Raw genomic sequence first — 26,630 nt, 5'->3', positions numbered from 1 at the left:
AGGATTACCTGAAGTGCTAGATTTAGGCATTGAGAGGGAAGATTGTGGTATGTAATATATAGTGGTATGTAATATATCTTTCCCTGGCTCAGTTTTGTTTGCCTCAGGGAGGGAAGAAGAGCTCTGTTCTGAGCAGTGTGCTGCTTTTCTTACTGTTCCTTCTTCTTGTGAGACTGAATAGGAGAGGCCTTGTTTGGCCTTCCATATAGCAGTATTTGGTCTTCTGTTACAGTTCTTCTATAGCAACATACAAGTTTTATCATCACACTTTGGAAACCTTTTCCATTCTTGCAGTGTATATGTTAAAATCATGACTCTTATTATTCTCATAACTACTTCTATTTTTACTTGTTTTTACTATTTATTTTTACATTGAAATGGAATGCAATGCAAACTATAGTAGATCCATAAATTGACCCGATTGCATTTCCTATGCAATTATCTCTTCATTTTGGTAGCAAACATCTCTTATTATTTACCTTTTAATTGCATCACACCTTTGTTGCTTTTTAGATATCAAAGGGCATAAAAAACTGAAGCATATTTAGATGTCTTAATAGTTACCTTGCTGTTCACTGAATCAGATTTAATGCTGGGATAAGATTCTCTGAGTGTGTGTGTGGGGAAGCCCTGTGTACATTAGGCAGGGTTGCCATCCTATTGCCAAATAGTGATAACAACCCTTTGGGGAACTTGGAGTTGAAGCTGCTGAATTAAATGCAATAATTTTTCGTAAGAGTTTAAAAAGCCTGCAGCCATGCTAATGTAGTTAGCTGTTTTAGGTAACACTCTGTAGCATGACCCTAAAGCCTTGTTTACATCTTGGCAATTAAAATACATACTACATTTTATGTCTGTTGTACTTCTGTGTGGTGGTGCAGGACTTAGTGCTGATGTGTTTTTATTGTAAAAAGAGATAAGAAACAATTTTAATTGTTGTTTGACAGTGACTTTATTTCATGTTACAATAGATGATTAAGAGGAACTGCTGCAAGGCTGTCCTGGGAAATTTTAAACAGAGTGTAAAACTTCTACTTCTGCATCAGTCAGCTTTGTCTTATCTGAGACTTCAGTCATCGAAGATCCTGCAGTAGCCTCGGCATTTGTGTGTGAATATGCCTTGTGCTCTGTTTTGGTGTTTACACTTTAGCTCTCTCTGACACTTAAGAGAAAAGTAAAGAGTTTTGGTAATTTGTTTGAATTATTATTTTTATGTACCTTATCTGACTTGGTAATGAAATATTGTGCTAAATGCGCTAAGGATATCCGAGGGCTACAAAGTAGTTTAGCACATGAGGGGAATGCGAGCTGTGATCCCAGGGACCTGGTCACATAAAAAGAGTGCTTTTCACTGTATCTTGTTTCCCTTTTAAATTAAACAAAAAAAAAAAAAAGATGTGTGTATTAGATTAATAATGAGTATTTCCTCTGTACAGTTTTGAATGGTTTTTAAAATTTGTAGTGGCCTTGGGAAAGTGCAGTCTGACACAAATGGGATGGGCATGACTATATAAGAGCTGGCATATCAATCTGGTGATTAGCACACAATCTCCTGTTTAATCCAGCCAGGAGCCTGTCATATTGGACAGATCACTGAAAAGGTCATGAGAGATCCCAATGCTCAATGACACAGATGAGCATCCTGAGATTTTATAGTTAGAAAAGCATCAAACAGAAACTTGAAGTAGTGGTATGCACCAGTGAAATCTTTTTAGATTTTCTTCATTATATGCAGGCCATTTTATGTTAGCATTGTAATATGATGTGTAGCAGTATTTAGCATGGCTGTTTTGACACGCTGTTGTGAGTTAGTAGTGCAATAGCTTTGTAAATATTGCTCTATGAAAATTCTTTCATAGTGCAAAGCTATTCAATGGGCCATAAATATTGACATGTGAGCAAAAAATACTTGCAGATGAAGGCAAGTGTTTTGCAACATGTCACAATGTAAATTTAATTTTACTTGGTTTAAAATTTTAGTTTGATTTGTTGAAAAACCATCTGTCAAATTAGTCGCTGTGTTCTCTTGAGTTTGTGCTGTACTCACTGTTTCACTGAGCTCCTTCTAAGGCATGGTAAAAGAAAGCTAGTCAGTGCATTTGGGTAACTCCCCCTAGTTTGCAGCTTTTATGCTACAGGAAGCAGAAGAGAAGAAGAAATGAAATATGTTCAAATTTGTGCAACAGTGGTTCATTTAAATCTGAATATTTGAGTGGGGAAACTTGTTAATATTTTAACTGCAGTGACCTTTATTAGAAAGGTGTTGAGCAAATGCAGTAAGTGAGGGTTTGTGGTGTTGTTTTGTTGTTTTTCTTTTCTTAAAATGTTTTTCTCAGTAATTAAATATTTCTCAAAAGGTGTTTTTCTTTTAAAAAAAAAGAGGGCAAGCATTCCTGCTAGCACTAGTAAGTCGCACACAGTCCTGAGACAGTGAAACATCCAACCACAGTAATAAGATGTGGTTCAGATATTGTAAAGCTGTCTAACAAATCATTCTTTGTTTGACTTGTCATTGCTGGCTTACCACTTAAATATTAAAACTGAGATAGATTTGTGCATTCAGCAAATGGCAGAGAACATTTATTTGTAGACTGATCTTTAAGCTGGCTTTTATTCTGCTTGCTTTCAGGTATGTGTATGTATTCACTGGAGAAATAATTTTAAAGGTGTCAGCCTGAGGATGTTAGGTGTTTCCTAGAGCTTGCTGAGAGATACTATTAATTTCTCAAGTTAAAGGTGACTGAAAGTAAACAATGGTTTTGTATAATTTCAGATTCAAAAATATCTTAAATCTTGTAAGATTTTATATTTTGCCCCCCCAAAAAAGGCCACAATAAATCCCATAGTCTTCATTATTGTACCAGGGCAGTCATTATTAAAATGTTCTCCTACTGTGGTGTTTGTATATTTTAACATTTTCTTTCTCTACCTGCAGAAGCAATAGATAACCCAGGGAACTGTCTTTTGAGGTTTTATTGAATTCATTGCCTTCTGTGGGAAGCAGATCAGTACTTCCTCATGCTTCAGCATAGATTAAATCTTTGCGGATATAGGCTTGGTATAACAACAAAGTGTTGTGCAAAGAAGGATTAAGTTTTGTGGGTTTGGCATGTTTTAGATTATAAAAGAGCTTGAAAACTTGGGAAGAAAAAAAAAAAAAAATATTTCATCTTTGATATCTGTTTTCCCATGGCACAATTTAGGGAGCTTAGGAATTAGTGGTCCTTTAAAGTCTTGAAACACTTAGATGAAATGGGAGATATGCTTCTACATGAAGTCTTTAAAAGGCAAAGAATACCTGTGTCTGGCAGTAACGAATTTTAAAAGTGACCCTTCAGTTTAGTGTTAGTAAAGCTGGTTATGCATTGCCTAGAAAATTGTTTTTACATGGAAAGAGCTTGCAGGCAGACATCTTAATACTAATGCATTTAATAAACTATTCTGTTACAAAACTTTGGGGTTTATGATCATGTACAAATATTTCAGTTCCTTTTTAACCACTTGACATTTGAAAAAACAGTAAATTTAGGCAAGAATTTTCTTAAATGGAAGACTTTGTAACTTTGTATTTAGTCTAAATTGTGAGGTCAAAAAAATACAAGACCTTTTCATGGAATGTCATAGCAGAATGATAAAAAATAAGCTACCATTAACACTCTTGAATTACAGTTCTGTAGTAAATCAAATACTGTTTAAAAATCTTGGCAGCAGTGACAACTAGTTAGTTTGATATTACATATTTAAAATGAAAAAGTTGAAGAGTTCTAAAGCAAGGTTGGTTTTGCTTAACAGTGTACATGGAGCTAGCTGTTGCGTTGTAAACTGTCATTTTAATTCTACATCACCAAGGACTGGACCTATAGTACTTCATAAAATAATTGTGGTATTTAAGGACTTTAAATTAAGGGGAATACCCAGGAGAAGGTTATCCTGGAGGAAGAGAACCCAAGTGTATACAGGGTGTTAAACCAGACCTATCAAAGCCTCAGTTAACAGGTAAAGTTGCAAAGTATTGAGGGAAGGAAAAACTCTTTCTGTTGCAAACCAAATAGTTCCTTGCTTTCTAGCACAAGTTACATAGAATATGCTGCCTGGGAGAAGTCTTCCTGCATACCCCCTATAGTGGTTTTGTAGCTTGCTGTGAAATTACTTGTGTATGTTCTTGATGAGAACAATGTTCTTGAAATAAAAATTACAAGAAGTTGTATGAGTCTCTATATGAAAAAGCAGACATTAAACACAAGTTTCTGACAAGCAGGAGGAAGTCAGACTTGCCTTTAAAGTGTGCATCCCTCTCGGAGAAAGAAAACAATGTAATTGCATATAGACTTTAGAGGAGTAGCACATTCTTCAAGTTGAAAAAGTACACTTTTTCTGCCCAGTTCTGAGTCTGATTGGTCTGCTTTTAATCTTCTAATATGTATAAAATTGAGAAGCATTATGTTGCCATTCACAAGAATTTCTTTGCTGACTTCATGTTTTGGTTTGGTTTTTTTTGGATCAGAATAGCTAATGTGTGAATCTCGGAGAAGTTGTTGCAAATGTTCCAGAAGTGTATCTTACCTATCATTGATCAGATCTTTCTCTTCCAGACCGTTAGGAAGCAATCACAGCTATTAGAGACCATTGTAATGCATCAGGGGTTGTCTTTCTAATTTTGTTATAGGTGAATGTAAACTGAATGTAGAGAAGACTTCCAAATAAGCTGGGCTGATGTGCACAGAGAAGGAATGAAGTATGGATGTGAAGGAACGTAGGCCTTATTGCTCCCTGACAAAGAGCAGACGGGACAAAGAACGGCGCTATACAAATTCTTCCACAGAAAATGAGGAGTGCAGAGTGCCTACACAGAAGTCTTACAGCTCCAGTGAAACCTTGAAAGCTTTTGATCATGATTCCTCTAGGTTGCTGTATGGAAACCGGGTAAAAGACTTGGTCCACAGAGAAGCGGATGAGTATACCAGACAAGGTAGGCGAGATGTTTTAATTCAGAGTGTATAATTCATTAGTACCAAGCAATAAGGCATTCTTACTGCGGGAAAAGTATGTTGTTATACAAGGTTCACCAGTGTTAGTAATACTCCATGCACATAGAGACACTCTTGACTTTTATCTCCCTCAGTGTTTTCCAAAGGTGGGAAAGTATTGCATACCATCTTTGAAATAATATATAATGCACAAAGAAGTATTCAGGCCTTACAGTTTAAAAACTAGATCCCAAACATAAATTCAACTCATTAACAGATTACCAAAAGTTTTGCACTTCAGTAAACCTAAAATGTAAATAGCTTCAAAATGAATAAAAATAAACAAATGCAACTGTTCCCAAATGGCTAAGTCCTATGAGCATATTTCAGGAAACAGTATATGTGGATGAGTGCATAAATAATGCATTAGCTCAATGCTTTCAATTTCAGCTTGCAAGTGTAGTAACAGCACTGTACAGTGAGTAAGGCAAGTTAGTTTACAATTAGGGGTTTGGGGTTTGTTGGGCAATTTTTTAACCTTATTTAATACATATGATATCTGAGCAGTTGCCAACAGGTTGCTAGAGCTCAGTGTTGAACTTCTGAGTCCAGAACTCTGAGGAGAGACTGGGTATGATCCTAAGTAGCTTGGCGTAGTTGAATGTACTTGACCAGGGAGTTTGGACTAGATGATCTAGAAGGATAAAGCTAGGCTAAGAGCTGTGTGGACCTACTTCTCAGTCTTCTGTATGAAGCTACCTTTATACAAGAATATATTTGGGACAGAAAAATAAAGCTTCCTTCTTGCAGGGAACTCCTTAGTTTTATTTTTAGAAATGTTTAAAAATATATTTCCCAATTGGTGTTTTTTCTTTGTTCCAAGTAGAATAATTTTACATCAGAATTAGAGCTGGGCAGATGGTGTTGACTTTTTTGCCTACAAATGTTTGCAAGGGAAATGAAAATATTTCTTTTAGGCTCATGTAACTGAGGCTTGCTGCTACTGTATTCTGTCTGCTTTCTGCTATGTATATTTTGTTTCTGTGATGTGTTGAAACTTCAGGTCATCACTACTTTCTAGTTCTTAAGTCATTAATCAACTTGATCTCATTCCTTCAATGAGTAAAATCAAGAGTAAGTTTTCTAAGACCTGTATTGTAGGCACTTTCTTGGTAGCAGTGACAAAATTCTATCCAAGTAGGCACCATTTATATTTAATGAATTCATAAACTATTGCCTGAATAGAGTATTACTCTTTTTAAATAGCAGTAATAAAATGGAAGAAGTTACATAGTCTGGCATGTAACATATGATGGTGCACTAGGGCATGGTGATTTTTTTTCTTCTTCATTTTCTTCAGAAAAGCACATAATATTTAGCTAATATTTATTGTCCAATACGCAATAAATTACATGCCTATAAGCCTAAAAATGCAGTTTGGGATGGGTAGTGCCATTGTCACTTTTCAGTGGTCTCATCACTGTCATCTATGCCCATTTGATTTTCCTCATTGTCCCTGTAATTCTTTTTGTATGGCTTATTGTCTTCCTCTAAGTGTGCTGGTTTAGTACCTTTAGGGACTACCTGCATGTTTGAGAGGGTCAGGTTATAAAGGGCTTGTTTTGCAGTCTTAGATAGTGTATTCCTTTGATTCATCTTTGACTGAGAGTATTTACTGCTTCTGGCATTGGAAACATTTTGTAGAAAAGGTGTTCAAGGTCATTCCAAAGGTTTTTAAATAATGTATAAACCACACTTCCCTGTTCCCCCCCCCCAGTTGTCTAGAAATAGAGCGCAGATACTTGGCTTTAGTTGCCAGTCTAAGTACATTCTAGCCTGCAAAATTAACAGGAAATAAATAAATGCCAACCTTTAATAAATGCCTTTAATTAGAAATTAATTTCTAAAATTTGTCATGACCAGTGTTTCACTTTTTTGACAGACTCTGTAAAATAGCAATATCAGAATTCTGGTGTTATGTGACTCCAGGCTCTCAAGCTTGCAAAATTTAAAATGTCCATGTGTCTTTATGGCTAATGTTTTGGGGTAAAGCCCTTCAAAGCTTTCTGCTAATGAACTGGAACTTCCCCACCTCTTTTTCTTTAGTTGTATCAGTACATTCCTGCTTCACAAAATCCCACAGTAGGAATTCAGAGAGGAATACTGCTGTAAGAGATAGGTCTTTATCCCAGGAGATCTTTACTTGTGAAGAGGAGGTTCTCCAGTTGTCAGTTCCATTCACAGAATCTTTTTTTCCTTGACTTGAATTTCTGTTACTTGAGATTACTTGCATAATATATAATAATTATATTGTCATTATAATTCTGAAGCCAGTGTTTAAAACATTATAGTAAAATATTTGAACATTAAATCATTAAATAACTGGGATTATTTTGTTAATTTTGAAACAGAGCTGACAAAAAACTAGAAGAGCAGGCCTACTTCTTTAGAAAATTGTGACTTCTGGGTAACATGCTTTTGGTTAACATCAACCAGACATAAGGCATACTGTGGTCTCATTCCCTTCTCAAGCCTTTCATCTGTTGCAAAACTGTTGGTTTTCTTAAAACTCTTTAGATAAAGATTATTTAGTTTAATATTTTTGAAATTTCAAATGTATTTATTTTCACTTTGTTGTTAAACCCCACCACAGGATATATTTTTTTTTAAATGGTAAGACTGTGAATAATTAAACTCAGCATCCTGTTGTGTAAATGAAGACTACAAACTGTCTTTTAAAAAGTGTTTTTAATGTAGATACTTAATTTTTAAATTCAGTGTTTGAAAAGATGCCTAATCTCATTCTTGACACTGGATGAAGCACCATGAAAGAGTACTTTCTAAGGTGCGGTGATATGATTGTTTGCTGTTTATGGGTTAGGAAGGCAGGTGGCACCTGTTTTCTTTCACTTTGAAATATCCAACTTCAATGAGCAGACTAATTTACGTGTACGGCTTCTCTAATTGAATTCTGCAACCTAAATGCTTGGGTTTTGGAATATGCCTAAGCATCTTGCTGAATTTGGGATTAAAACTGACTGTAGAAAGTTGAATTCCTCTGTTATCCAGAGACAGATCTTGTGTTTACAAAATTAAACTTCTGTGTGAAATGATATAAAGTACATATGCTGTGCTAAAATATCTGAAAGCCTGACTTGACTCTGGGCATGGGAAGGAAGAACTGTAGAACTATATGGAGCGAGTAAGTAGAATTTTATTACATTAAATTTGGGGGGGGGGGAAGAATTATTAATGTAACAATATCAAAATAATTTGAAAGAGTTCATGAATCAAACTTGGACTCACAAGATAAAAAAATATTGTCACAAAAATACAGGCAGGCAAAACCTGTATTTTATTTACTGTCAGATACATATTAAAGGGAAGAGAGGGAATACACAATGCCTTTTAAGTAGTCGTTGTTCAGTTTCAGTGAATTTTGTTGTTGCAGGAGTTTAGTGATCTTGCAGATATATTAAATCTCAGTGAGTTTTTGCACAGGAGCAGGAACAAGCGCTACCAACAGGATACACTGCAGATTTGCATGTTTTCATACAAAGTAATCACAGCACTGTTTGCAAGGGGTAGGAACTGGGAAACTGAGTTTCAGGACACCTTTTTCAAATAGAAAACCCAATGAGGTAATCCAGATTTTGTTAATTTTTTACTTTTTGAAAGCTTGAGTCAACTATAGTGTAGCCTGCAAGTAACATTACTCGGTCTTTCTAGCTGGCAGTGAATGTGTTGCCATATTTATCAATCAGAACAATCCATTGTCAGCCAAGCCTCAACGTCCATTTATTATCATGCTACCCATGCTGGTTTTGCAGGATAAAGTACTTGTACACATGGTTTTGTACCTTTACTCTTTTGTAAGTTTATTCTTTTTAAGTGCCTAAATTAGATTAAATGCAAAAAAGGCTCAAATTGCCAAACAAGGAAACAAAAATAATTTCTTTCCTTCACAATATGCTGAATCACAGATACCAGCTTGCTGAAATGCAAAGCCATGTGCATTGTGTTAGTGTGTAGATGTATCATAGATATCACTGAACTGCCAGTTCCATGACAATTAGAATTAGGTGCTAGAAAAATCTCACCGTTCAAAGAGGCACCTGAAACAGTGATATATATGCTTTGACAATTTTATTATTTAAGAAATTAACACTGTCAGAAATACATTTTTTAAGACTTCAGAAACCTGAAACTTTAATTATAACTTCTACCTAATGTAACATGACTCCAAAGTCTGTTGCTTTTAAATACCAGCTGCTCAAAATGAGTTATTTGGATAGCAAAATGTTTAATCATTTTAGTTGCCATAAATGTCAGCTATAAGATTAAAGGACTTAAATGGTCATGTTTTGTAACCTAAAGCTGGAGTATTTTAAACTTACCTGTCTGAAGCAGTGGAGGGATAGACATACAGGTCCATCTTTGACCATCTCCTGATGAACTGATATTGACTATTGAATAGGCAAATGATTCTCAGCAGAACTAAATCAGCCTGCTTTGCAGATTATTTACAGGAAGGTATGAAATAATGTGTAAGTGATCTTCTGATGAGGAAATTAATCACCATTCAGTGACATGGCAACTGCTGCCTCAAAATCTGAGGCAGATACTAGAATTAGTGTTTTATGTTCCTGGCTGCTGTGCAAGATGTGCTCCGATTGCAATCGTGACAGATACTTCTTTGTTAAGCTAAAACATGGCCACCTGCAGTATCTGCCTGATTTGAGTGAGTGACTTAGGTAAGCAGCCTACAGTACCAGTATGTTATGGATAATTTTGTGGCCTTGAGCTAAGCACATAACCTTCTGGCAGAGGTGGATTTTTTTTTGTAACACAGGAATAATAACACTTGCCCATCGCACAGGCATGTTGGGAAGATTAATTAGTTTGTTTGCAAAATGCTTTGAAGATTAAAAGCGCTGTAAGTGCTAAGTAATATTATCATCTTTCTTTGCTATACTGGTTACTTCTTAAAGCAACAATAAGAAGTTAATTGGTTTTTGGGTTCTAGATGATAAGAATCTGTTGACTTTTAAAGTTATTCTATTAGCTACAGTGTGGTACTAAGAAAAACATTTCACTTTTATTTGATTAGGAATATATTTAGCTCATGCTCAGTGATATACACACTTGCTCTAAGGTATTCATCTAGTTGAAATTGGCCCCTTGTGAGCCATGGTCTGTAGATAAGCTACAGATCTAGAGACAGAGGGCAATTGTGATTCTCCAAGGAAATATCAACCTTGGTTATTGGCAGCAGACTGCTTGATCAGGCATTTCTGTGCAGCCTTGGTTCACAGAGTAAAAACCTTGTCTTTGACTAGTCCAGTTGCAAAATAGAAGAATTAAGTGTCTGATCGTAATGATTAAGGATTTAGAAGGTGAGCAGGTGGCCTTCACAAGGACTTTCAGTCTCATAGAAATGAAGATACTGTAGACCATCTGTAATTGCCCTTACATCTTCTGGTAGCTCATATACTGAGATGTATGCAATGCTTCTGTTCATAATAAAGACAAAACTGAAGACTGGGGAAATAAATGAATCACATGCATGGCTACAAAAGATTACTTCAGCATGTTAGCATCTGTGGAGAGAGTAAAGCTAGAAAAGTGTGCAGTTAGAGATGGGGTGAGGGGAGTAATGAAAGAGGCTGAAGAGTACCGTCTGCCCTGTCCACCGCTTTAGTGCTTGGAGTTGAGAGTCAGGGCTGGAGACCAAGCTGTGAGTGATTGCTTATTCCATCACTGGCACAGAAATGCAGAAAGTGATGCAGAGATGCTCAATAGGAATAGCTCCTCAGAAAGTTCCTTGATACTTTTTGAAATCAGTTTGTAAAATGTCACAACTTGGACTTGAGAGCCAGTACTCAAGGTTACTAAGCTTATTAAAGTCAAAAGAAGAAATGGCAGAGCCAAGGCAACACATTTGCCTTAAGTGTTATATTTCTGCTTTTCTGCTTTGCAGCACCATAAATACATCTGAGTCATAAATCCTGTCTTGTCTTCAGCATAATGAACATTTTGCTTGAAAATGTAAATTAAGACAGTACAACAGTACGTTTATTATGGGTGTTTACAGAATGGAAACCCATTTAGGGGGAGTGTGAGGGGATGTGTAAGTGAGAGAGAGAGTCAAAGAGGTTTTAATTTCTGCAGAAGTTCTTAGGCTGTGTAATCTGGCTTTTGCAATTTACTTATAGCAATTGTCTGAGTGCCTCTTTGGTCCATGCATTGCAGAGCTGATTCCCATGCAAGTGGGATACTTTTTCATGAAATCCTACAAATAGAAATGTATGAGCTGCTCTGAATAGGTGTGTTGGGTTTTTTTCTTTATATCAGTTTAGAGCTTGTTGAACTAATCAAGTTTTCTGTCATGTTGTGAGACCTATCCCTCTGTGGGTCTATTCACTCTACCGCTTGTGGAAAGGCAGAAGATAGAGTTTTCTCTGCTCCCCATATGGAGGAATGGCAGTGGGCCTGAGCTCTACTTTGCCTGAGTTCAGTTTTGCCTGCTCCTCTTCATGCTGCCTCCTTCCCGCTTGACTTTCCCCATTTCAAGCCATATGTCATATCATTAGCATTGTACTGACTGTAATGTGGCAGTTCATACCTGTCAGATCTGTGGTTGTGGGCTCTTTGCAGACTCGATATCCATCATCTCTACAATGCATAGCCTTGGGTCATATTTTCTTCACATCTATCAAATTTAGGCTTTATTCATATTTTGTAAAAAATGGGTGCTGAGATGTTGATGATTTGGTCTCAGGATACAAAGATTAAGATAGAGGCCTAAAATGTTGTTCTGGTCATGATCTAGACTTTGTGTTCCTTTCTACTTATGGAGTTGTATTTCTTACTTAAACCCACAGGATTGCTTTTTGTCCATGGTCTGGACAGCTGTGTTAGTGTCTCTTAATTTAGTTTGTATATTATGTAATCACAGTTACACACTTAATTTTTTATATGAAATCCCCAATTTTGGAACCATAATATTTAAATTACTGGTTCATTTCATTTGCTGGAACATGATTGCTGATGCTGTAGCTTGAAGCATTCAATTGTGCAGTTGTGAAATGATTTTCAGCTGACTTTAATCTTACTCTGTGGTAACTTCAGAAGGGCTTGATGAACAGTCCTTTATCCTTATACTGGATTAAGTAGTGCTTCTTATGTTCTGTGGATTAGTGCTGAGGATCTCCTGCCACCCTCAATCTTAACAAGGAATAAAATTACAAGTCTCCCATACTGCACAGAAGATTCTGTATGCTTGAACCATAATTTGGAAAACCACTGGTAGGAAGGTACTGTGTTTCAATTCACATTGATCCTGCTTTATTTCTTAAAATAAAAGCATTCCCGGACTCTCATTTCAATCAATGTCTCCTTGTGATGCAGTTTAATGTGAGTAAAAAAAAAGGTAGTTTAAGTATCAAGTTTGAAATTACTTTTTTTTTTTAAAAAAAAAAAGAAAAAGGGGTGGGGTGGGAGTTTGTTTGTTTGGTTTTTGTCTAGAATAGACTCATGTTTTGAGTCTTACATAAAGCTTTTCTACCAAGTGTCACAGTAAGTCAGAGAACTCAGAGTATCTGGCACTCTTAAGAATTCACTGAGTCTGTGCCTTAGCTTCCCGTATAAAGCTACACAAGCCCATAAGGACTGGGAGAACTGTATGGTTAATGTTTGCTCAGAATAACAAGCACTCAAAAAGTATATGCACAGTTGCTAAGTTTTAATATTTAAAACTGTTTGTCATTATATAGTTTACTGGATGCATTGAAGAAGCAACTGTCTTTCATACAAACCTTACAGCTCCACTCTGAATTGAATAATGGCAAGAAAAGGAGGTTAAGATGGAAAAGTAAATAGAGAGGAAAGGTCAAGAAATAGAGATTAGGAGGTGACAAGAAAGAAGGTTGTGATGAGTGAAGAGGAGGACATAGGGATTAAAAACAGGAGGAAAATGTGATACAGTGGATTAGGATGGTTTGAATGTCACAGACCATCTTCACCACCACCCACCCTTCCTCCCCAAACCCTTCCCCCCCCAAAACAAAAAAAACAACAAACCCCACAACACCAAAATCCACAAAGCAAGCCCACCACCACCAAAAAAATGCACAAAAATAACCCCCCAAAAAAACCAAAGCAAACCCCAAACAAAAACGCAAACAAAACCAGAAACCAACCAACCAAAGAAACAAACACAAAACAAAGAAAAAATCAGGCTAAGATTATGACAGTGAGCTCATTACTCGTCAGTCTTCACTGTGATTTCTTGCATCCAAGCAAACAGAACTCCGCAAGTATATCTTTGAAAACTTATTTTCAGTAAACATTCCCCCAGACAACATTTACAACTTCTAGCTTAAGTTGTTATGAATGTTTTTTAGTAACTTTTCCAATTTAGGCTAGGGGAAAAGCACAAATGTATCAGGTTTCCATTTAATTCCAGTTGTTAACTTCTGATTTTGTAAAATAAAGCATGATTTCTGCATGCATCAAACTTGCTTACATGCAGTACTTGATGAAACAAATGGATTTACACTCGTAAGATATATAGCCTGTGTGATTCTGTCAGGGAAACATGCATACACATACATAAACACTGTATTTTAAAAGAAGAACAGTTATGTATAATAATTAAATATTACATATTTACATACATTAAAATTATGTTAACATACTTTTAAATTATTTTTTTTAACTAATGTAACTGAGGAGGTACACCAGTTTTATGTGGATCAACGCTTATACAGAAAGTGGTTGCAAATAACTAACCATACACATTTGCTTGTTAGGCCACACCTCGAGTACTGTGTCTAGTTCTGGGCCCCTCAGTTTAGGAAGGACATCGAGGCTCTTGAATGTGTCCAGAGAAGGGCAACAAGGCTGATGAGAGGCCTTGAGCACAAGCCCTATGAGGAGAGGCTGAGGGAGCTGGGATTGTTTAGCCTGGAGAAGAGGAGGCTCAGGGTGACCTCATTGCTCTCTACAACTACCTGAAAGGTGGTTGTAGCCAGGAAAGGGTTGGTCTCCTCTCTCGAGCAACCAGCACCAGAACAAGAGGACACAGTCTCAAGCTGTGCCAGGGGAAGTTTAGGCTCGAGGTGAGGAGAAAGTTCCTCACTGAGCGAGTCGTTCGTCATTGGAATGTGCTGCCCAGGGAGGTGGTGGAGTCATCATCCCTGGAGGTGTTCAAGAGGGGATTGGATGTGGCACTTGGTGCCATGGTCTAGTCATGAGGTCTGTGGTGACAGGTTGGACTTGATGATCCTTGTGGTCTCTTCCAGCCTTGGTGATACTGTGATACTGTGGTTACTGTTGGCAAATGCTGCATTTGTAACAGTGATTGCTGCACGAACTCCTGAAAGTTATTTTAGACTTATTACATTAATTTTCTTCTTGTCCACACAAATTGAGAGTGTCAACAGTCCTTACACTACCAACAAATTGATTTTCCTAGTCAAGAGAAATGCAGTATCTAATGGTAGAACGGTAGTAAGCATCATTGTTGTCGGCTTCTAAAACCTAACTTCTGGTACATCATCCCAAATAGCACAAAAACCTCTCCAGAACAAGGCTGCTTGAAAGGTTGTCTATTTTCTTTCCCCCTATTTAGCACTTCACACTTTTTAAAGGAGAGGAATAATACCCACAAAGCATTATGCCTGTCTGTTTAGTTGTTTCTAAGTCTTTATGAACTGTTGAGGCACTTATTGTCAGTGGGAGAAATTCCAAGTGTGTATGTAGTTTAAGAAACTCATGATTAAATCCCTTGCATGGTAGCCATTCTGGAAAGGTTAATTAAAACCTCTCAAGAATACAAGGAGAATGTCCTGTCTTCATACTATCCCCCCCCCCCCCCTCCCCCCCACTGAGCTCCTGCAGTCTCCTTCTCAATTTGTATTTTGTAGTATTGTTCATTATCTGGTAAAAGCCTCAACTGGTCTCCTGCCCACTAGATCTGTGTCCCAGCTATGTTCAGTTTCCCCTGGATCATAGACCTGATTTCCCTGGTCAGGAATCTTAAGATGATGTAAATTTTTATATCACATATATGATTATTTGGGGGGGGGGGGGGGGGGGGAAGTGGTGTATAAATTCTTGCACAAATTCACATTTTTCACTTCTTCGTTTGGGTTTTGTGGGTTTTGTTTTCTTTTTTTTTTCATTTGTGTGGGCAATTTACACAGAGCACAATCCTCTTAGGAAAGCTCTTAGGAAAGCTTTAATTCAGAAGATGATTTAGCTGTTACAACATTTCTGGGGGATGCTGTAAAATTTGTCAGTGTCATGAAAAGCTCTAATATATTGAATGGGATGAGAGAGCAATATATGAAACCTGCCCTATTTTATTTTATTTTTTGGCCCAGTGACATGCTATTTTGGTTCTCTTATCATTCATAAGAGCGGGGGAAAAAAGAAAATATTTTACATGAAGATAGGCTGTTGTAAACTTCAAGTAGAAAATAAAATCCATTAATATGTTGTAGGTGGCCTGAGACAGTCTCCTAGAAAGCGATCGTGAAGGACGTTGTTATATAATGCCTGAAGTAGTATCTCTTAAAAATAATAGTTTTCTTAAAAGGGAAAGAAGAAGAGAGGGAATAGTCTCTTCAGACTGACGTCTGCACAGATGTCTCCCTGAGTGATTCACAGAGTGCAAAGTCTTTTTCACAGTGCAGGGGGGAGTGTGGGGCTGTGTGGTGCAGGCTGGTGGAGGAATGAGAGGACACAGTCTCAAGCTGCTCCAGTGGAGGTTTGGGCTGGATGTTAGGAAGAAATTCTTCACAGAAAGTATGATTAACCCTTGGAATGGGCTGCCCAGGGAGGTGGTGGAGTCAACATCCCTGAAAGTGTTTAAAATAAGACTGCATGAGGCACTTGGTGCCATGGTTTAGTTGATTAGATGGTGTTGGGTGATAAGGAGGACTTGATGATCTCGAAGTCCTTTTCCAGCCTGGTTAATTCCATGATTCTGTGGTCTAATTGTGGCTCAAAAGGCAGTGTCTCTGTCCTTTCTTGCCCTCAGATCTCAGCACTGTCAGGTTATAAGGATCACAGGCATCACACCCTGTAGCGTTGAAGTCAACAACAGTTTTGTTACTGACTGAAGTGACTTTTGTCGAAGGTCAAAATGACATCTTTCCTTTGCATTTTGCTTCCCAAATCCCTTTCCTTAGAACCAAAGGTGCTGCATGTGGAACACTTTATATACTTTAGCCACTTCTTGGGCATGTAGCTACACACGCATATACAAATACATGTGCATATGGGCTTCTCTTCTATTGATTTCTGACTTTGAAAAGGTAGATTTGTAGAATGTACCAAACCAGTGTTCTGGACGGTCACTTGTAGTATATATTTACCAAAATGCAAAACCCCGAGCATTTTAGACACTTTGTTTTCAGCTCTGACCATACTACCCCTGGGTGGTTTATTTGGCCTGCTTGCTTCTGTAATTAATTAGTTTCAACTCTCACAAAACCCTCACAATTCACATGGTATGACAGCTTTAAAAAATGTCATGATACTAGTCTGCATGATAATCCCCTGTTCTGACAATCTTCACACTGCTGAGTTGTAAATATGCTTACTCCTTCTATATTTACCTGTATTTCTGTTCAAATATTTATTCACAGCTGCATAAAAAACACAGTTTGATTTGTACCTAACTGTAGTAACTGATTTTCATTATTTATGGAAGTCATTGTGAGAACTATAGCAACAACTTCAACCTGTAGCAGCAGCATCAACCACAGCAATAAAATGATTAACTCGCTCACTTAAAACAAGTCAATGGCCAGGACATTAAGTTCTAATATACCAGGAATTATTTGCACTTCTATATGGTCACATTTCTGCAATTCTATTACTTTCTGTTCTTGTTGTATTATGAGCTTTAATTATTTTAGTAATATATTTTTATGTTAAATGTCTGATTTTTGGATAAATTAGGATGTCTGCCAGATGTGTTCTAATGTGTTTGCAGAGCTATGAAATAACTATGGGCTAGGGTGGAAAAGCATTGTCGGTGTAGGCAGGCAAATGAGCCTGCCAAATGTCTATATATCATAAATGTCTTAAATCTACAGGCATAAAAGCAGAATGAAGACAGCCATTAAAAAGGCAGTAATTTTTGAGTATCACATAATTTCGACACTTTAAGTTATTGAAATGTCAGTAGTTTATTGTACCTAATTTATTAATACAATCATTTGGGATTCACTTATGTCTCTCACTGTGCCCCAAAACAGAGGCTAAAAGTCTGTTTAAAATGCACAGACTCAGCTTCAGCAGTAAAAGCCCAAAATGCTTCTCAAAATATGGAGAGGCAAAAAATTACAACTTTGCGGTAGTCCTTATAGGTAATGTGTTCCTGTTTGATTGGTTATGTATTAAAGCAGGACAGAGAGATCTGGTAAAGACCAAGTGAGTTTGGGTCCCAGTTACTTGTTCATTTGCCATGTTAGGTGACATCTGTATGGGGAAAATAGCCTATTGCTTGGGCCCCTAACCAGGACTGCAAAAAAACCCGCAAACATAATTCTGACAAATACCTTGTTACTGCTTTCACACTTCAGGGAAAAAAAAAATATTCTTTTATGTGGTGAATTGGCTTTTATTATTTTGCAGGTCCTGTTATGTTTCTTTCCTACCCAGGAGCACTTATAATGTGTTCAAGCAGTCAAAAAACAATCCTAAGGTGTAGTGTGAATGAAAGGGGGCACCACAGAGAGGTGGAGACAAAAGAATCCACTTGATTGTAGTACATGGAAAGCTGTGACAAAATACCTTGTGTGATACGTGAGACAATGATACACTTAAAGAGTTTTTACTTCTTTTTATAGCTGCTTTTTTAATATTTTTTTTTTAAATTCTCACTTTTGTTATCTTTTTTTCCCCTAATCAGGACAGAATTTTACCCTAAGGCAGTTAGGAGTTTGTGAACCAGCAACTCGTCGAGGACTGGCATTTTGTGCGGAAATGGGGCTCCCCCACAGAGGTTACTCTATCAGTGCAGGGTCAGATGCTGATACTGAAAATGAAGGAGTGATGTCTCCAGAGCATGCCATGAGACTTTGGGGCAGGGGGGTCAAATCAGGGCGCAGTTCCTGTCTGTCAAGCCGTTCCAACTCAGCCCTCACTCTGACTGATACCGAACATGAAAACAAGTCCGACAGTGAAAATGGTAAGTTCTTACACATATGCTTGTATATAAATCAATGTCTTATTTGCTGGTTTGGTTGACACTTGATGATTTTAAATCTTTAAAGGATTAAAGGAATGGCATAACTTCCCTACCCACCCTCTTTCCTCCCCCCACACCCCAAGAAGTCAATATTCAGTATCAGACCTAACTAATGCAAGCTTTGGGTGTGATGTTTTAGCTATGATTTTGAAAGAGTTCAGTCACAGAAAAGATTAGTTCTGTTTTATCTCAGGACACGTCACCTGTTACTATTTGAGGACCAGCTAAGTGGTGATAAAGTTGATCCCCAAGACCAACTTGCAATCAAAGGTTTCTGTGTAAACCCTTCTTCAAGACATCTTGGATAAGTAGCAGAATCTTAGAACGGATGAATGAAAATAAAGAATGGTTTATTAAAACAAATTCAATTGTGCTTTAAACTTCCTAGTTGATTAGAGCAATTGGAATTGTTGGGAAGATGGATATGTGGCCTTTGATGTGCCTGGGGGATTGGATTACTGTGCAATTAAAATCTGAAGAAAAAAGAAAAGTCTAAACAGCAGCTCTGTAGGATACTTGGTATGACCATTGTATATTGAGGCTTAGTGTTTAAATTAAGAGATTACTAAATTGACTGATTCATTTTTAAAGCTTTTCAAAATTTTTGACCTCCATTTAAGGTTATGAGCAGAACCTAATGTAGTGGTGAAGGCTAAATGCACAGATCTTCAAAAACATTTTATCTTTAACATTTTTGCTCACAGATGATTTTCAACTTTACCAGAATTAAAATGATTGTTCTATTAACTTCCTAACTTTCTATATGCCAGATTCAAAAGAGGAATAAAGAAAAATGAATACAATTTTGAATTAGGGATGGCTCTTGCCTGCATATCTGCATGTAATTTTATTAATTTAGTAACCTGCGTGCTCAACTGTGTAAAAGAGCAATTTCATTTCTGTCCTTTGGCAACAGCTGTAACACACTTTGGGAAACAGCAATATATTTGTGGTAGATATGTAGGTATGGTATTGCTTTTAACAACAACAACAAATTATATTTAGTCATACCTGTTTGTTGTTTTAACTTCGGTTTGAGAAGACAAACCCAAAGTTGTATTATGTCTTGTCTTTCCCCTGGTGGCTGGTTCTGACTGAAGATGCCTGTGCAAGACAGCTATCTCAGATGGGATCCTCCTTTTTGTGTTGGTCTTGATGCTGAATGGTATCTGAGGACACAGCTGTCAGTGTTTGCAGATGTCTTGACCCATGCTTGGAAAACTTGTTTCGAGTTGTAGTGCGAGTTTTGGAAGAGGAAGACAGGAGTAATTACCTACCTCCTGTTGGTAGTGGAGTTTCTGTTGGACCACCTAGAGATTTGAGTAGCGAAGTAAACTAAAACAAAAGTTTGAGCATCTTATGATTTTCCTTTTAAAAGGTCTATGCTGAAGTAGATTCTCTTGAGCCTTTTGTAATACCCGAGGTTAATGACCTTCAAAATACATCTCTGTATATACATGCATGCACACAGACTGTTTCCTTAGAGAGTCATATCTTTACGTTACCAAGTAGGTGACTGCTACAGAAGTGCAGTCACTTTGGTATGCTTTTTATAAACTTTATCTTTACAAATGCCTGATTACCATGTACCAAAATGTCCTCCATGAGTTTAAAGTTAGATTATTTTTTTTCCATGTGTGAGATGACTGTGAATATATTAGAAAAGTCATTATTCTGCAGTGATTAAAATTATGCAAAGAACATCTGATGCTTGACTCAACTTCAAAGAAGAGTTTAGTCGCTGAAAAGGATTACTGTTGATTTATTTATTGATAGGGAGACCAGCAGTCCAACTTTAGAAGGTACTGGGACTGCTGTGAGGCTAATGAAATTTTGATGGCTTGAGAGTCCCCTAGGGTTATGAAACATGTAACTTGGACCGTGTCATGGGTCACCATTTCAGTGAAGATTTTACAGAAGTGGTGCAAAGCCTAATCTTCTTTGGTATTTTTCTCTGGATTTTTTCATTCACTGAACATGGAAGACTTGGCTGAGAGACAGTTTTATACACATAGTTGGATCTCAGTATGTTAAATGTTCAGAGTAGAACAGAAAATACAGTTTAAAAGCCAGGCAAGCTGTATCATCCTGGCAGGCCCAGGCGCTCTTATCAAAGGACCAAACTGCAGTTGAGAGATTTGTTAATTTACAGCCTGAAGTTTATAGTTGTGCCTGTATACTGTTAAAATCTGAATCTGGTGAGACTTTCAAACCAGAGTTAGTTAAAATGAATCCTTGGTACTGTACTCCCTTTGCCTTGTGTGTGAAAGCTTCTTGTCTGATTTTTGATGGAACAGTTTTACAGGGAAATGCATTCCTATGGAGCTTGTTTACCTCTAAGGTAGATAATGAGCAACAGATTAAGATGAGCAAAACACAACACCAGATCATACTATCATCACTTTAAGGCTTCAGTTCTTGAGTGATCCCACTCTTCAGCCAATAACACTATTCACTGTTTAAATAATCTGTTGCCATGAGCAGACTTTATTGGATTCAGTGGGACCATTCATGATGAGCTGTGACTTATCCTACAGGCTTATGACCTCCAAATTAACCATTTGTTAAATTTACTTGGGATTTTCATTTTCACATTAGGCAAGAAGCAGGGGATCAGAACACCAATTCCTTTCCTATTCTTCCAGCTGTTATGTGTATTTGATCTTCTGAAATGGTTCTGGATTGCGTATCCTTCAGGAAGGCAAAACTCAAGGCTCTGTGGCATAGCTACAATGACTAAGTGGAAATAATTTGTTGAAGATGATGCTTATTTGTTGAAGTCTCGTCATCATGCTTCTAGGATCCTACAAAAGCAACCTAAATTTGTGAATAATACTGGCAGGGCTAGAGGTTTCTTGAAACAGATAACATTGCACAGGATTAAGTTGCAAATTTTTAAATATACTGATAACAAGCTATGAATGCAAACAGAACTTTTAAATCTTTTTTTATCTTTGATAAAGAAAACCTCAACATCAGAACTGTTTATTAAATGGAGTCCATGTACGTATTCTTACATCAAAGTTTTAGGTTACTGCTCTGTGAATCATTCTGAAGAGAAATATTTTTCTTTGAGCTCATTCAAGTTCCACATAATGACTCCTGGCATCATATTCTGCGAGATTTGTCATGTCAGTCTCCCTGGAGGAGGACCTGCATCTGTTAATCTGGGCAACCTACCAGAGTTACTTAACAGTATGATGTATCAATTGGAGCACAATGAGCATGCATGTGCTTCTTCAGGCTTTCTTCTCCATTCTCCTTGTAAGTTATTTCATAGGTTATTTCATCAAGACACTTTTGGTAGCAATTGCACTAGGAGCTGTGGCTTTGAAATACAAGCAGCTTCTTTTTCACATCCTTGCCAGTAACGTTTGGTTTTAAGCTATTCTAAGATTCCTAATGATTGTCTTTGAAACTTGATAAATATGCCAGCAGAATATGAGCTAGAAGTTGTAGTTACATGGTTGCTTAGAGGGTAAATATTTTTTTTAAGGTATCTTAGAATCCACTTATTTAAATTATTTTTAGGTCCACTGAATTTCTCTTGACGCTTTGGATATGTGTGCCATGTAGCTGATTCTGCCCACAGTCACAAAGACTAATTGGGTGTACAGAAAATATTCTGATGCTGTTGGAATATGGAGCTTTATTTTCCTATTTAGTGAAAGTATTGCACTGATGGGGATTTGTTAGAAGACCAGAGGAGATCGGGGTGTAACAAAACAAAAAGAAAGGGAGAGAGGAATGTCACAGCCTCAAGGCAGTTGTTCTGAACTGCTTAAATTATTGGAAACTCAGACCTATGTTTTGTAGGTACAGAAAAGTAGATCCTGCAGGTAGAGTGTTCTTTGATGAGGATTTCCCTAAAGAGAATATAGAGATTTATCAGCTGTAAGGGCACCTGCTTGCTTCCTCTCCACCTTCAGTTTCTGAAGATAGTATTCCTGTGAACCTAATATTCTCTCGTCCTTCCAGAATGGTGCATTTGCTGGCATTCAGATCATTGAAAGCAAAGAAATACATTGGTAAGAATCTTGCCAAGGCATTTTAAATCTGTTCTCTCTAACCCAGTACATCTATAACGTATACCTGAACTCTGCATTCTTAAATAATGCACGTCATTCAGGAGTAGGGTTACACTCTTTCACCTGTTTGTCATCTTTCTTTATGCTAAGGCAAAACTTCACTTAGATGAACTCTACTGAACAGGAGCTGCTTGGTACGTGCTAGCCAAATGCTGAGCCTACTGATCACAACCAGCCATATAGCTGATGACTTGACATTCATCTTACTGCCATACCAGCATTTACAGCTTCTTCACTCTTTCCTACAGTATTCCATCTATCAATTATCTACTCCTCATTAAGCATGTCAATAGCTCCTAAATCCTGCTTTGCCACTAAGAACTTTATGACCAGGAAATGGGGGTCTCAAATATTTTATACCTAAACAGACATACAAATTTTTCTTGGGTTACAGAAACATGGAACAGAAATCCATACACCAAAGTAGTCATCCCTGGTTTTCTGCAATATTATCACAAGTTTTCTTTAGTTTTGTCAGCTTCTGTTATGCTTGTAGTTTTGTGACTATATTTCATTACATTTTCTTGGCATTCACTGTTAATGTAATGGAAAATAATTTTGACAATTCATTTGGCTAGTGGTAGTAACCTTTTGTGATCTCCTGGCCTTCAGAAGCTTGTGTTGAGGAAAAGTGTGAGATTTCAAGGAGCCATCTTAATGATATTTTTGTGATAGGAGTCTGGTATAGAACATCAGGTCAGAAGATGAGGCTCTTTGGAAACACTTAGCCAAATTTTCTAATGCACAGGAACCATAGGCTTAACAACAGCTGATGGTAATAAAATTAGAATTGAGGTCTGCATGGAAAAATAATCTAAGATGGAAATATTAGAGAATTCACTCTTAGCTGCTAAGTGTATAAATCCTTCTAAAGTGAAGGAGTAGTGAAAGAGGTATTTAAAGACCAACTGTTACAGCTCTGGATTTCTCCAGAGATCTGAACTTCAAGAAAGAACTGTACAGAAAATTGAAGGAAGGCCAAATTTCTGAGGAGCTTGCAAGGATGGAACTGGGGGATTTGTCCAGTTGTACAAATAAAATTGAGACATAATCAGTAAAAAAGCAAAGAGTTGTACAAAAGGATTCATGAATGCTAAGAAAAGGGAAAAGAGGGAAAAGATTTATTGCTTAACAGTGAAGGCAGACTGGTAATATATTGCTGATATGTTTTCTTCTGCTTGTTTTTGTTTTAGCATTTGCTACTTGAGTAACTGATCACAGAGTTAACATTTGTACTATTAAATAAAGGATTAGAGGTTACTTAGGTAAATAACATTTGTCCTGCATGTATAGAGTGTCTGCAGCCTCTGGGCTTTTTATGACTCATGTCTGAGAAATTATTGATGATGGATATGCTTCTGGAAAGCAAAACCAAACAAGCAGGACAACTTCAGAAGGGACAATGAGAAGGAGGAGGAATCTACCTAATCTGTTGGACAAGGAAAAAAAAAAAAAGCCAAAAAACAAAGGGGTTTCTGTTTTGTAACAATAAGTGTGTGTTCGTACTAAATGAGTCTTACCAAGATAGTGCAGGGTACTCCTTGCAGTTTTTGAAGGTATGGCAAACTTTATATTCTAAAAAGCCATCCAGAACCTTCATTGCCATCACCTTTCAAGGAATCACAGAGCTGCCTTACAGTGACATTGATCAGCTCTGCCAGCACCTGTGGATGCTTCCTGTTTGGTCCCCTGCTGCCCAGCATGTGTAAGCAGTGCCTATGATCTCAGTGTTCCTCTTCAGTAGCAGGACTTCTCAGTTGTGGTTAAGCTTTGGCTTCCTTATCCACCATTGTGCCTGCCGGGGAAACATTTCTGTATTCCTTATCCCTTCTGGGCAGCCATCAGCTGAAGGTCATAGTGGTTATTTATCAGCAGTGTTTTCTGTGGTATGTAAGGGATTCTTCCACAACCTTATAATTGCTTTTTTTTATACAGTGCCGCTGAAATAATCTTACTACTGCACTGAGCAAGCAGCCCCAACACAGAAATACCGTGCCTCTGTGATTGGTTTGGGAACTGTATTTTGAGGAAAATTCCAGCCAACTGGAGGTTTAGAGAAAGGTTAACAAGAATAATTAGAAGCTTTAATCACACAACACTAGAAGAGATTGGGTGAGTTCAAACTGTGCCAAACATGTACTGCCTAGCTACTGCTGCAGTTACAGAAGTTGTGTATGGAAAATAGGACCAGAATCAAACAATGCAAATAGCAGAAAGTAAAAATTAGCTCAGGTGATGGCATTCCAGGATTAACTCAGTAAAAAAGATTGCTGGGGACCATGCAAATCACAGAATCATGGAATGCATTGGGTTGGAAAAGACCTTTAAAGGTCATCTGGTCCAATCACCCTGCAGCAATCAGGGACATCCCCAGCTAGATCAGGTTTCTCAGAGCCCCTCAAGCCTGACCTTTAATGTCTTCAGGGATGGGGCTTCCACCACCTCCCTGAGGAACCTGTTCCAGTGCTCCACCACCCTCATAGTAAAGAACTTCTTTCTAATGTCCAAACTAAATCTAATATTCTCTAGTGTAAAACCATTGCCCCTTGCATAGTGCTATGCACCTTTTTAAATATTTCCTCTGCAGCTTTCTCACAGGTCCCCTTTGGGTACTGAAAGGCCAGCTGCTGGACCCATTCCATCAGGTTGGGGGCCCCAAATCTGGACACAGTACTCTAGGTGAGGTCTCACCAGAGCAGAGTAGAAGTAGAGTAGCAGAACCACCACTCTTGATCTGCTGGCTACACTTCTTCTGATAAAGCCCAGGGTGCTATTTGCCTTCTAGGCTGCAAGTGCACCTTGAATTATTAATCATCTATCATTGTGGCAGTTTGGGCTGGGTGCCTCTTACAGCTGCTGCCATACAGGGTCCACCTCTGGTGCCTCAGGTGTCCAGCCCAGTGGGTGGACACAGAAAGCTGCGTATTTCATACCTATAATGTCCTGCTCCCTATAAATCCATCTGCAAGGTCTCACACTTCCTCTATCTTCCTTTGTTTTTCCTGTGGGAGATGCTCCCTATCTGGTAATGGAAAGGGAATTATCTCAAGGCCTCTTGGGCCTGGCTAGGCCTAATGCCAGGAGGAGAAGGGGGAAGGGCAATCTCAGATCTGGCCAGCTGAGATTAGCCTAACAGTGGAGGAGGGGAAGAGCGGGCCCTGGGGTTTTGGGTGTACCCTCAGGTGGGGAGAAGGGGAATGCTGGGAGGCTTCTAGGTATGCTTTGGGATCTCCTTTGTCACTGCACTTGTACCTTTCTGTAAAACACTCACTACTTTTTCATTTAAACTTTCCATCACTTCTGCACTTCCATCACTTCCATTTGTTTGAGTCTCATTTTTCTGCCCCAGTGGGAGGCAAGGGAGGATCTGCCTCAAACTGGGACAGCCATACATTCCAGAACAATTCTAAAATGTTAGTGTGGTTCCTGTTGAAGCTGGTTTGTGGGAGAAGATGGACCAAAAAAATTCATTTCTCTTTTGGTTTTATTTTCTGTGAGCCAGTTATTCAATCCAAAAGCATGTTGACAAAAAATGAGGGCTATAAAAGTGATCTGTAATTCACTATAATTTTTATATTTGTCTTGTGTTTTTTTAAAATGCTAACTGAAATATAAAGATACTGCTGTTCAGTGCCCCTAAACAAAACATGTTCTTCTGGATGTACCTGAATGAGAAATTTTTATAGAGCAACTTTTTTTTCATTTATGTTTTAATTTTGAGGTTGCCATGAAACTAAAGCCTGCTTTCCACATCTGATGATCTCTGCTGCTTTGATTTGAAATGTGGTTTTGACGTCCTTGAAAAATCACACTGGTACCAGTAAATAGTTTTAATTACTATATTAGCAACAGATTTGCTGAATCAGGTTTATTGACGTAATTATCACTTGAATAACGAGGAAAAAACCCAACCATCTGTCAGAGCTGTGAGACTGTTTGGTTTGTTGTTATTTGAAAGTATGTTTCTCAGCCGTAAGTTTCTTCATTGCATAGAGTCATATAATGGTTTGAGTTGGAAGGGACCTTAAAGATCATTTAGTTCCAACCCCACTGCCCAGGCAGGGACACCTTTTACTAGACCAGGTATGCTCAAGGCCCTGTCCAACCTGACTTTGAATGCTTCTGGGACTGGAGCCTCCACAACTTCTGGGCAACCTGTTCCAGTGCCTCACCACCCTCATGGGGAAGAATTTCCTCCTCATGTCTAATCTAAATTGAGCTTCTTCCAGTTTGAAGCCATTACCCCTCATCCTATCACAACATGCCTTTGTAGAAAGTCCCTCTGGGCTCCTCTGTGGCCCTGCTGAA

General features: G+C 37.9%; 1 protein-coding gene across 14 annotated transcripts in view; it reads left to right on the top strand.

Moving 5' to 3' along the window:
- The window catches only part of TENM3 (teneurin transmembrane protein 3), a 423,644-nt gene that overhangs the window by 96,020 nt on the left and 300,994 nt on the right, over positions 1-26,630 (top strand). For 11 of the 14 annotated variants that reach the window (XM_068137011.1, XM_068137010.1, XM_068137009.1 and 8 more), the window contains exons 3-4: positions 4,667-4,969; positions 17,896-18,174. In XM_068137011.1, coding sequence (XP_067993112.1) covers positions 4,738-4,969; positions 17,896-18,174 — 511 coding nt within the window. In that variant the 5' untranslated portion in view covers positions 4,667-4,737. The remainder of the gene's footprint in view (positions 1-4,666; positions 4,970-17,895; positions 18,175-26,630) is intronic. The other 3 variants (XM_068137014.1, XM_068137013.1, XM_068137012.1) reach the window with 1 other exon arrangement.

Source organism: Melanerpes formicivorus, unplaced genomic scaffold, assembly GCF_026170545.1.
Source record: "Melanerpes formicivorus ecotype bairdi unplaced genomic scaffold, bMelFor1.0.p_v2 SCAF_4, whole genome shotgun sequence".
Taxonomy (NCBI): Eukaryota; Metazoa; Chordata; class Aves; order Piciformes; family Picidae; genus Melanerpes; species Melanerpes formicivorus.
This window is presented reverse-complemented; position numbering and strand designations above follow the sequence as displayed.